The following is a 13021-nucleotide window of genomic DNA, read 5'->3' on the forward strand; positions in this document are numbered from 1 at the left end:
TATCCTATAATAATAATAATAATAATAATAATAATAATAATAATAATAATAGATTTATTTCTAGCCTGCCTAATCACGAAGAATCCGGGCGGGTTACAACAATAAAATACAACAAATTACATTAGAGTTAAAAAATCAAACCCTAGACCTACCACCCCCCCATTCCCAGTACTAAAACAGAATTAAACAGTAATAATATTAAAACATTAAAAACATTGAACAAACAAAAAATAGGCAGAAACATTGGCGGGGGAAATAGACAGATGGGGGACAAATATCTCTATATCTGGGGAGGGTAACTAAGTTGGAAAGGCCTGTCGGAAGAGATCTGTCTTGAGTGCTTTCTTAAAAGCTACCAGAGTGGAAATGTAACGGATCTCCTCCGGCAGGTCATTCCATAGTTTAGGAGCAGTTTAATTTGACTTCCCTCAACCTGTTGCCTTTTATATGTCTAGGACTACAGCTCTCATCACCTGATTCTATGAGGGAGGGAAATGTAATCTAACACATCTGGAAGATAGCAGGTTGGGTGAAGTTGTTTAAGCTGTCTGTGTGCTAAATAAACCCAGTTCCATTAGTCTTTCTTCGGGTGACTTGCTTTCTATATTTATTTATTTTGAATTAAGTTTTTGCTGTTTCCTGCTGTTTCTAAATTGTTTAATAGGAATCATAGAATCTTGCACCAACAGGGGAAAAAGCTAATAGCGTATTTTTAGGAATACTGTATTGTAAGAGTATGCCATCAGAGCACCGCAGTCAGATAACAGAAAAGATGAAAGGAAAACAAATATACTAAGGGCACATTTTTGGAAAATGTGAGATTCCCACACTCCCTTCCAGAACCATTTTTTAGCTTTTCAGCCTTTGTACAGAACACTTTGTATTGCTCTAAATGAATTTTAGCTGCTTGGTTTTGTTCTCTGTCTTTTTAAAATGGTGACTCTTTGCTATTTTACTTCTTCAGGATGCAGTGCGGAATTCTGTCTGTCACACAGCGACTGTTATAGCAAACTCCTTTATGCATTGTGGAACAACCAGTGACCAGTTCCTTAGGTAAAAACATTGAGTTGGGCACCATGTGAACATTCAGACAGGGGAATTCAAGCTAGGGAGATGTAATCTGGGGTGGGAATCTTGCTGTTCCCAACCTTTGGTCGTCCAGAGGATTTAGACTTCATCTCCCATAATTCCTAATTATGGATCACATTGGCTGGGGCTTCTGGGAACTGAAGTTCAAAACAAATGGAGGGCCAAAGGTTGGGAACCACTGCCTTAGAGCATGCTTCCCCTTCAATAGTGTGTGTTGGATTTGATTGTTCAGGATCTAGAGTTAGAGTTTTATTTGACCTATAAAGCACATCTAGCCCAGTCAAGACCTCCCTCTTAAGCTAACCAACCTCACAGGGTTTTTGTCTTAGCCCTTTGGTCAGGACAAGAAAGTGTTTATATGTATTCTTGGCTTGTGTAAGTCAAGCAGACTTGTTGGAAATAAGCATCTTCGTAATGATTTAGTTCTCTTCTCTTTCAATCCATTGTTTCCTTTATGTTCACTGTGTGAACATCTTGAACTCAGAATGCAAAAGTTCTTGGCTGCTAACATTGAATCCAAGGCAGATATGGCAAAAGTAGTAATCATTGGTTCATTCGTTCTCATTGGCTACCAGTATCTGGTGTCAGAGGTACAAAGCATGCGGCCATCCAGATGTTGTTGAACTGCAGTTGCTAGCATCCCTTGCCATTAGCTCTGTTGGATAAAACTGCTGGGAATTGCAGTGCAACAACATTTGAAGGGCCAGTGATTCCCACTTGATGCTATTTCCTTGTGTTGTGCAGGTTTGACCAACTTAAGGGGCTCTATTAAATTTCCAATATTTCTTTCTGCAGAGATAATTTGGAGTGGCTCGCCAGGGCTACCAACTGGGCAAAGTTTACTGCTACAGCCAGCCTCGGTGTCATACATAAGGTAATACCAAATTATTGTACCATAGCTTTGATAATATTTTGTCTAAAAATTATCTTCATCTTCATAATGCAGTCAGAGCCCAGCTTTAAGGAGTATGCTGGATATGTCTTTGTGTAGCTGTTAGATAACGATAGAAAATTGGGTAGTCTCTTTGCGTTTTAAAAAATAAGCAGGTGCAATGTGTTTATGCGATAGCGTGAGAACTCAACACTTCTTTGTCATGTTAAATTCTCTTCTCTAATAGTGGGATGGGTAATTTTTCAGTGGGCAGGGACCTCATTACCCTCTTTCAGACTTTGACACCAAAATTAATGGGGGGCAAGTTAGTTACTAGTCTTTGGTTTCAGTTGGAACTACTTTCTGTCAATTTAGCCTGGGTATTTAACTGTATAGGTTGTATCATACAGTCATAGAGTTGGAAGAGACATCAAGGGCCATCCAGTCCAACAACCTGTCATGCAGGAACTCACAATGAAAGCACTCATGACAGATGGCCATCCAGCCTCTGTTTAAAGATCTCCAAAGGAGGAGACTCCACTACACCCTGAGGGAGTATGTTCCACTGTCAAACAGCTCTTATTGTCAGGAGGTTCTTTCTGATGTTGAGGTGGAATCTCAAATTAAATTAAACAAATTCAGTTAATTTAATTAAGCTGGATCCAACCCATAATCTATGAAGTGGATCTTTAAAAGAATCTTTGCTAAGTGTTTATTTGCATTCTCAATTAACTGGTCTCTTTTCTATGGTTCAAAACACAATGCAGAAATAATCCAGTTTAACACTGCTTTAACTCTGCCCTGGCTCACTGCTAGGGAATCCTGGGAATTATAGTTTATTGTGGCACCAGAGCTCTGCGAGAGAGAAGGCTAAATGTTTCACAAAACTACAGTTCCCAGAATTCCCTAGCGTTGAGCAAGGGCAGTTAAAGCAATCTCAAACGGGATTATTTCTGCAGTGTGTTTTGGTCCTGTGTGGGACAACGTTTAAAATCATGGGATATAGAAACTAACTAGGAAAGAGCAAAGCTTAAAGAGAGTAAAGACTTCATGCAGTAAGGTAGCAGTTCAAACACTCTTCCTCAAGTAGGAGGTTTTTGCCATCTTACTAAAGGCCATGGAAGAGGAGGAGAGATTTGGGCTGCTGCCGCACTGCATAATTAATGCAGTTTGACACTGCTTTATCTCTCATGGCTCCATCCAGTGGAATCCTGGGTTTTGTAGTTTGTTGTGACACCAGAGCCTTCTGACAGAGAATACTAAATATCTCACAATACTACAAATCCCATAATTCTATAACATAGAGCCAAGGTAGTTAAAACAATGTCAAACTGCATTAGCAATGGCAATAACAAGTACATTTTTATACCGTTTACCAATGTACTAACTGGTTTACAAAGTGTAAGCTAATTGCCCCCAACAAGCTGGGGACTCATTTTAGCGACCTATGGAATGATGCCAGGCTGAGTCGACCCGGAGTTCCTGGCTGGGATTGAACTCACAAACCTGAGTGGCTGCAGTACAGGCATTTAACCACTGCGCTGCCAGGGCTGACATTAACTCTGCAGTGTAGATAGAGCCTCAGATATTTTTTAAAATCTGTATTTTATCTTTTTTTCCTCTTGAATTCACAGGGCCATGAGAAGGAAGCTCTTCAGTTAATGGCAACATACCTGCCAAAAGACACATCCCCAGGGTCAGCCTATCAGGAGGGGGGTGGGCTTTATGCCCTGGGGCTCATCCATGCCAACCATGGAGGTGACATCATCGACTATTTGCTGAATCAGCTGAAGAATGCCAGCAATGATGTATGTACTATGTGAAGTCTAAGGCTTTCACGGCCAGCATACATAGCTTTTTGTAGGTTTTTCAGGCTATGTGGCTGTAATCTAGAAGAATTTATTCCTGATGTTTCGCCAGCATCTGTGGTTGGCATCTCTGAAAATCCCACAAAAAATAATAATGTGTGTACTGTTTAGATAAAATATTTAGAAATTTTGAAGCCATGGAAGAAAACCAGGGCTTTTGTGGGCTGGGGAGGGTCTTATTTTTGAGGGAGGAGGAATTTAGATAATTAAAATTAGCACCCTTTACAGATTGAAAGTAAAATGTATCATGCAAAATTAGGCTTGGTATAAAATTATTATGTTTGGTATGTAAAAAGAGAGAGCCGGTGTGGTGGTTTGTGTTGGAGTAAGACTCTGACTAATGGCAGCCCTAAGGTGAACCTATCACAAGGTTTTCTTGGCAAGGTTTTTTGGAGGTGGTTGCCTTTGCCCACTTCTGAGTCTGAGAGAGTGTGATCTGCCTAAGGTCACCCAGCGGGTTTCCATGGCTGAGCAGGGATTTGAACCCTGATCTCCAGAGTCTTAGTCCAACACTCAAACAACTATACATGCTGCTCCTTAGGAACCTGGTGAGGAATCCTAAGTGAACTGTCACTCTCCCATTGACATGTGCATATATCTCAAGCATGTTCGTGCTGTTCCTCCTTGGTTCCTTTCTCACAAAGACACCTGTCCACTTTTCTCTGAGATGAGAACTATTGCTGTGCTTAATATTCTCCCCCCCCGCCCTTTGTCCGCATTTTCATTATGTCTGTCTGTTCTGCAGTTTCTTCTTGGTCTATTTTAATTCAGCCTCCTTCTCCATAAGTGCTCATTGTGGCAGTATGTTTCCCCCTTCAGATAGGCATTCTCTTTGCTTATTGTGTTTCAGGGTCATGAGGGGAACCTGTCAGTTTTCCCAGGCCATTACCAGCTAGGCCAGAATAATTGTTCATCTTTTGCAAATCCTCCTGTAGTTGAAGGCATTTGGAGCAGTGTCATTGGCAAAAACCCAACTTTACTTGAATACATCAAACTCCTATACTGTTCTAGGTCAGCTAGAAAAATATTTACATTCTGCAATACGAGCAGCAGTGCAAAATACTGGAACAAAATGGGATTTTGACAGGTCATCTGATTGACTTCTGGAGTTGATTGCAATCTGTCTAGACCATATGAGAAGTGAAGTACTGGCATTTTAGACATTTATCTTGCTTTTATTTTTGTAGATTGTCCGACACGGAGGTAGCCTGGGGCTTGGTTTGGCTGCCATGGGAACGGCACGTCAGGATGTCTACGATCTCCTGAAAACAAACTTGTACCAGGATGATGCAGTGACAGGTATGTTACTGCTTTTAAAATAACTCTGTGAGTATGGGAAATAGGTCTGTGCCTGGGATGTACCACTTCAAACTTCACATAAGGACTGGCATGGTAGAAAGCTTCTTTATGGAAAATAATTTCCAGGTCTAGGAAACATGAAGTGGAAGGCTGAGCTAGAAACCTTCTCCCTGACATACAGATTTCAACTGTAGGAGGACTTTTAAGAGGCTCATTCACCCTTGATCTGACTTGATATGGCTTCTGAAGTGGCAGATCCCAAACAGAAGCTTTTGTCTCTTGGGACAGGTGAATTTGAAGCTGAGCTACATTTTACAGTAATTCTAAGACCTGAGCTGTGAATAATTTCTCTGGCTTGTTTTTCACAAGATCATTCACCCCATTTTGTTACATGATGGCTGCCATGTGGGAAATTATAACAAAAGCTTCTGAAGCATTACAGTGCAGCTTTACTGAATGTAAATTAAGTTCAGCATCACTGGAATGAGTGGAGTTCTCGTTTGTTGTTTGCTTTAGAAAGAGTGTTTAGCTTTTATCACTAGGGAACCATCTGGAGGTGGAGAGGACCACCATTTAAGCATGATATCACTTGTGGGCTTTTACTTTTTGTTATCCTAAGACCTACCTTGAATCTTAGAGATGAAAAATATGAAATTGCTTCATTTTGTTATGCCACCATTTGGCCTTCTCCTATATTGTTATATGTTTGGGAGATATCAGGGATGTTGAGGTACTCTGTTCCAGCAATGAACCAAGTTCAGAAATTCAGGCTTCAGGAACCAAAACTCAGCAAACCTTTATTCAGCAGCTATAGCAACTGAGATGTTCATTGTCAGAACTAAACAGCAAGCATTAACATTATCTAAGTGAAACACACATAATTTCAAAATTTTGGTGAGCCCTTAATTGATTTGTTACACATTCAAAACAACCCTGATTCCCCCCTTTCCGATACTGTTTCTAATACTTTCCCTCTGCTTTGTTCTTTATTTTTATATCTTTCAGCCCAATGACCTTGGATGTTACAGTCCATGTCTGAGTCCTTTTTTCTGTTAGCATACCATCAGTGTGATAGCCATTCCTTTATATAATTTGTTACACTGAATATCACATCATTGTATTTTATTCTTCCCCTAACACCATAGCAGGTAAGAAGCAAAAACAGCACCTGACATCTGTCCTTATTTTTCCCCCCTTTCCTCAAAGGTGAGGCGGCTGGTCTAGCTCTGGGACTGGTGATGCTAGGATCTAAAAATGCTCAGGCAATTGAGGACATGGTGGGCTATGCTCAAGAAACCCAGCATGAGAAGATCTTGCGAGGCCTTGCTGTTGGCATTGCTTTGGTGATGTATGGGAGAATGGAAGAAGCGGATGCACTTATAGAGAGTCTTTGCAGAGATAAGGTGAGTGACTCTCTTCTTGCAAAATTATTTGCACTGTTCTTGAACCATTGAACTATGGTAGGCCCTCCTTATCGGCGGGCTAGCCATCTGGGGTTTGGAGCATCCATGGATGGCCTGGCCCCATTATCATCCATGGTGGCGTATGAACACAGCCACACCAACGTGGTCACATACTTCTCTGCATCCACTGAAGATAATGGGACTTGAGGCCCTGCAATATTTGGTATCCATATGGGAGCGAGGGACCAAACCCCCGCAGATATTGAGGGCCGACTGTACTCCCTTCAAAATTTGTCAATTTTAACCTAAAGGTATCTTCATTCTTAGCTTTTAACACTGTTAGGATGTTTGCTTGTCTAAAATAATAAAAGAGAATGTGTTTCTGTGTGTCTCTCTCCACCATAGCTCCAAGATCATGGTGACATTGCTAGGATCCTAGCAATGTGCACCTTCGAGTTACTTTGTTTTTGAAATAGAGGAATAACTACAGTGGTACCTCGGGTTACGAAATTAATTCGTTCCGCCGCCGCTTTCGTAACCCGAAAAGCCTTCGCAAGCCGAAAACCCATAGGCGCTAATGGGGAAAAGCCGCGATTTCGTGTGAAATAGCGCCGAAAAGCACCAAAAATTTTTTCGTAACCCGAAAAAACGTTCGTAACCCGGAACAGTTATTTCCTATGGGATTTTTTCGTATCCCGGAAATTTCGTAACGTGGGTATTTCGTATCCCGGGGTACCACTGTATTGTGTTGTCATTGTTATGTGCCTTCAAGCTAACTGACAATTCTAGGGCTTTCTTGCCCAGATTTCTGCAGAGGAGGTTGGCAGTTGCCTGAAGCCCTGGGGCTCAGAGAGTGTGACTTGGCGAAGGTCACCTAGTGGCCTTGGGCAAGTCACACTCTCTAAGCCCCAGGGAAGGCAATTGCCAACCTCCTCTGCAGAAATCTGTCTCTAATACTTCATTAGAGTTACTTCACTGAAATCAGTCTGTGCCCTGCAGTACCATTTTTAATCACTAGATGGTAAAGATGTTTCTAGCACCTGCATAGCTGGGTAATTCTGCTAGTTTGTAATTTTTATATTCCATATATTTTCAAAAGAACAGATATCCATGGCATGATTCAAGCAAAAAATTAAGTCTTCTCCACTGTGATGTCCTCCTGATGTTTTAGACAAAAAATCCTGTCAGTTCAAGTCAACATGGATGATCATCAGGGATAATGGGAATTACCCCAAATAGGTGGAGGGCACCAGCTTGTTCACAGTTTATATAATACACTAATAAAACAGTACAGTGTTAAGGCTAAAATTCAGTGCCACCACTCTGCAAATATCTAACCTTTAGGAGCTGGGGATGTTTAGCCTGGAGAAGAGAAGGTTAAGAGGTGATATGATAGCCCTGTGTAAATATTTGAAGGGATGTCATACTGAGCTGACTTGTTTTCAGCTGCTCCAGATACTAGGACCCGGAGCAATGGATGCAAGCTGCAGGAAAAGAGATTCCACTTCAACATTAGGAAGAACTTCCTGACAGTAAGGGCTGTTCGACAGTGGAACACACTCCTTCCTCGGAGTGTAGTGGAATCTCCCTCCTTGGAGATCTTTAAACAGAGGCTGGATGGCCATTTGTCAAGGTTGCTTTGACAGAGGGTTCCTGCATGGCAGGGGTTGGACTGGATGGCCCTTGCGGTCTCTTCCAACTCTATGATTCTGTGATTCTTTACAGTAATCCATACAGTTGATCGTTATTGCAAGCAATGTAAGTGAGATTGAAAGATCAGTATACAAAGGGATCTTGCAGCACTTTTGAGACTAACTGAAAGATAGTCTGATGTTTTAGGTTTGATTATGAAAAAGCCTTGCTGTTATAAATGTGTGATAAAAACATTTCACTATTTCCAAAAATGAAGAGGCTACCCCAACAGTCCTAAATACTAGAGGAGAGTTATCAACAAATTTATTGTATAATACTAGCTCATTTTCAAATAAATTAAAACAGTGACCATGCAGCATCACACATAAGGATTTCTTCTAATTTGCATGGAGCAGTTTCAGGAAGAAATCGGTGTTGATATCAATTCCTGTAGGAATATACTTTTCCAGTGGTTAAACTGAGTTGAAAACCAACCTCCAGGATCCTACACTGTATCTAATCGGACCACTGGCTTAACCTAGGAGTGTGCACACTGACCGGCAGCTGCTGCTGTGGATTTGGAACCAGCATCTTTCCTACTCTACATTAAAATGTTGGGAATTGTATCTGGAATCTTCTGCATGCACCTTAGTTCTGGCTATTTGCTATAAGACTCCTCTAACTCCCCCCACCCCACCCCCCATTTGACTAGTAATTTAGATGTTAAAGTGTACTACCTCTTCCAGGATCCCATCCTCCGTCGTTCAGGGATGTATACTGTCGCAATGGCTTACTGTGGCTCTGGAAACAACAAAGCAATCAGACGTCTGCTGCATGTTGCTGTAAGTACTTCTGGCTCTTGAGGAGAAGATGGGATCATTCTGGTTGTTATACAGCTGTTTTGTGGGGCAAGCTAATTCTGACATTAATGCGAACCAGGGGTTGTGCTACTCTTTAGTTTAGAAGTTAAAATATGGTTTCAACTTCTTGTGCACAAGACACATTTCATAGTTTCAAGTTGTTTACCTGCACTTCCTGTTCCCTCAAATCTGGTAATTTCACTGTCCATTGCCATTGTATATCAGTCTTTGCAACTGGGGCAGTGGCTGAAACTACACTCAGTTCAGACATACTTGAAACCAATAGGTAGAATAAACCATGTCTTGAAAACTCACATATACAGCCATAGTCCCCAAGTTATGGAACAACTTGACGGAAGAGATTCGTCTTATTACCACCTTAGATGCCTTCAAGAAGGCACTTAAGACGGATCTCTTCCAGCGGGCCTACCCACCCGATTTATTATAAAGAATCTAAGAAAAAAATCTGGCTGTAATTGTGCATTTTAGATGATGTTTTTATTGTTTTAAACTGTATTTTTTGAGTGCTGTATTGTTTTATTGCATGCAATCTAGATATTATGGCTATTTTATGGTTGTAATCCCGCCTCGATCCATCGGGAGAGGTGAGAAATATAAATAAAAATTATTATTATTATTATTATTATTATTATTATTATTATTATTATTATTATTATTATTACTGAAGCACCCTGAGAGATGGCCAGCCAATCTCTTGTTTAAACAAATGGTTCCTGATGGCGCACAAAGGCCATAGGGTAGAACAGCAGTTCCTCAGTTACTAATTTTTAGCTGGGTAGTCCAGAAAGATGCTGATGCATGTGATCTGATGCTAATGATCAGATCAAACACTACTGATGCATGGCATTCACGCCTACTTTTAAACCATATATTGATCTCAGAAGTTACATAATTACTTGTATTTCCATGTTTGTAACTGTTTACTTAGATTATAGCATCACTTTCTTCTTCTTTGATAGGTTAGCGATGTCAATGATGATGTGAGACGAGCAGCTGTTGAATCCCTGGGTTTCATTTTGTTCAGGTACAGCTTTTTTCTCCTACTATTCTGGTGTTTCCCAAGAACATTTATCATGCTGCTTCTGTTGTTTATTAATGTGGTCTGGAGTACATTACATTGGTTTCTGGAGAAATATAAGACTGCAACAGAGGGAAGCAGTTCCCATACTGCTGTTGATTTGTGAATTGGCTTTCAACCTAAGCTATTTTTTGGAGAAAAGCTCCAAATGCTGTAGCTGTCATTCTTGTGACAAAGATTTTTCTAGTGTCCAAGGCTGCATATTTGTCCTGGGTCATGGATTTCCAGTTTTTCAGAGAGAAAACAGAATTTCACTTGGGGACAGCTAGGAAGAAGAGCTGTGGTGATACACACTCTCTGGGATATCACACTCCTGATTATTTTTTAACTGTACGCCTACTCTCTTGCGTTTTGGTGCACAATGAAAACGTCTTAAAATTTGGTTTGGCTTTTACTAATTTACTGATATGTAAGTTTTTGTGTATGGTCTACTGATGGTAATGAATAGCTTTGTTTCATTTTAGCAAATAATTGTTTTATGGCATTTTCTTTTATGCTGTTTGGATATATTTTGTGAGACAAGTCATAAATAATTATTTTAAAATGATAAATAAAAGCAGCTGCTGTTAAAAGCTTCAGATAAAATATCTGATTTGGAATTGTAAGAGAGATGCAAGTCTGTTGTCTTCCTTTTGATGATACTAACTTTGGATTTTTTAACTCCTGGCCTCTGTCAGCTGCACAAACACACACTTGTAAAGATTCAGTTTTCTATTTATAATATAACAACTCCTGGGACAACAGGTTGGATAATACTTGAAAGGGCTTGAAAGTCAATAAAATAAAATATTAGTGAAATGTTGTTTCCCCACACCTCTGCTCAGTCCCACAACAGGTTTTTGTATTAAGACAATCCTTTTAAGCAGAGAATTAACTACCATTTTTTCCTTCCGTAAGGAAGAATTCTTTATAATACCAATACTTGTATCCTATGAGATAGTGAAAGCCTTAAAGTGAGACACACACCTTAACCATGGTCTCTTTCAAACTTTCTGGCTTCTGGAAATCACTTACACTTGGATATCAGTCCTATATTGCAGAGCTATATCCTGCACATTTATAATAAAAGTATTATTTGTGGTAAATTCTAATCTAGGGGGTGTGAATTTTGCTTCAGTGACGCTCAGGACAGATGTGCTCTGCCTCGCTGTTACTCCTTCTGGAATGGAGAGCATACTGTGAAATACACCCAGTACTCTCCTGAAAAGGCATCTTTCTTTCTTGGATTTATATCCCTCTTTTCTCCCAAAATGGGATTCTTCCAGAAAAAGAACAGTAAGGTTTGCCATTCTGGGTGGATGTTGTCTGTCACTGCTAATCTTCCTGTTGAGAAACTCTGGTTTCCTAGACAGTGGTTAGAATGGAAATTGGTTATCCATATCATACTAATGCGATGAGCAGCAGGGATGCAAAGAGTAGTGATTCATACTTCTCAGACAGAACATGTTGGATGTTGAGAATGTCATTGGAGTTGTTTACTGGATGTATAGCTCAAAGGAATCTTACAACACCCTTGAGACTGAAACCAGAAAAAGACACATAAGCTTTCTTGAACTCCAACCCACTTTACCAATAGCAAAGCCTCTGTAGGCAGACATATATACCAAAGCATGTGGATCTGATGATAAGGTGACATATTCAGTCTCAGTGATGGTCCTAAAGAGAGTTTAAAGGAACCAAGAGTGGTTATATGTACAAACCAAGATGAGCCGTGGTAAAGCGGATGTGAAATTGTGCACTTTTGTGAAATATGTACCTTTGGGAAGTTTGGGTAATAATCAACCTCAATACAGAAAAGGAAGCCAGTAGCAAAGAACAAAGCACTCTGAATAGACCTAGCTTTACTAATAAATCTAGTCCTTTCTTCATTTTAACTCAGAAACATTGGATTGAATTGCATTTTTGAGAGTTTCCGGCATGTGAGATTCATCTCTGCAGTTTCAATATAACTCTTATTAAAAGTTTCCACTAAGAGTTGCCAGCAGTGGAATTAGGTTTGTGAAATCTTGTTAAGAGGACATCGTTTAAGTGAAGTGTCTGGGAAGTATCAGATCAAGGATGGGCAATATTTAAGCAGTGAATGCTGTTAACTTTTAGGGCAAAGGAATTGCAGTAATTTTATGGATGTAGAGTTTTAAAAAGACTCTTCCAGAGTGACTCCTCAGTAAAATATTTTGGGATAGCAGGTAAAAATATTTATGTCTGACAAATTTATTCCTTTTTCATGAACTAGATTAGCAATGACAAACACTGCTCAGGAACAACAGAGTTGTAGAGTACCTACTTTTTATCAATTAAATTTATATCCCACTGTTCCACTAAAAGGGCACTCAAAATGGCTAGAAATAATAAAATACAAATAAAATCTCAAAACACAAACAAATCTATTAAAAACCCCAAACACAACAATGTAGAGAAATGAACAACAGTGAGCCAGCTGAAATGATTGGCTTAACATATAGAAAGTTCCGGTTTCAGACCCTGTTATCTTCAGTTTGAAAAGCAAAATGTCACAGTGATGGGAAAGATTGTGCCAGAGCAGACATGACTGAACTTAGTAGACCAATGGTCTGACTTTAAATAGGTAATTCCCACAGCTCCCTTTTCCCTTTTTGCACAGGTCAGACTTATTTTTTGGGTGTTTGCTGTAAGGGAAGAAAGATAGTTGCTTGTCTCAACCTAATTTTTTTTAAACCTTTCTGATTTGCCACCTTGTACCTTTTCCTGAAGAAGAAGGACATGGCAGCTCGCTTTCATACTTGAGTAATCTTCACTGAATGGACCACCGAAAATGTATTATTCCTGTAGGTGATCAAGTAGTTATGTCCTTGCTTTAGAGCTTTTATTAAAGATGGTTATCTTTAGAGTCCAGTGATCATCATCAGCAACTGCTCCCTCCC

At 40.0% G+C, this 13021-nt stretch overlaps 2 protein-coding genes across 3 annotated transcripts in view; both read left to right on the forward strand.

Annotated features, from left to right (window-relative positions):
• ARMC9 (armadillo repeat containing 9) overlaps positions 1-13021 on the forward strand; it is a 1183007-nt gene that overhangs the window by 869079 nt on the left and 300907 nt on the right. The gene's annotated exons all lie outside the window — the stretch shown is intronic.
• The window catches only part of PSMD1 (proteasome 26S subunit, non-ATPase 1), a 153923-nt gene that overhangs the window by 21936 nt on the left and 118966 nt on the right, over positions 1-13021 (forward strand). For both annotated transcript variants that reach the window (XM_042457377.1, XM_042457376.1), the window contains exons 10-16: positions 965-1053; positions 1885-1963; positions 3595-3768; positions 5016-5127; positions 6334-6530; positions 8909-9004; positions 10003-10067. In XM_042457377.1, coding sequence (XP_042313311.1) covers positions 965-1053; positions 1885-1963; positions 3595-3768; positions 5016-5127; positions 6334-6530; positions 8909-9004; positions 10003-10067 — 812 coding nt within the window. The remainder of the gene's footprint in view (positions 1-964; positions 1054-1884; positions 1964-3594; positions 3769-5015; positions 5128-6333; positions 6531-8908; positions 9005-10002; positions 10068-13021) is intronic.

Source organism: Sceloporus undulatus, chromosome 3 (genome assembly GCF_019175285.1).
Source record: "Sceloporus undulatus isolate JIND9_A2432 ecotype Alabama chromosome 3, SceUnd_v1.1, whole genome shotgun sequence".
In the NCBI taxonomy this organism is placed as follows: domain Eukaryota; kingdom Metazoa; phylum Chordata; class Lepidosauria; order Squamata; family Phrynosomatidae; genus Sceloporus; species Sceloporus undulatus.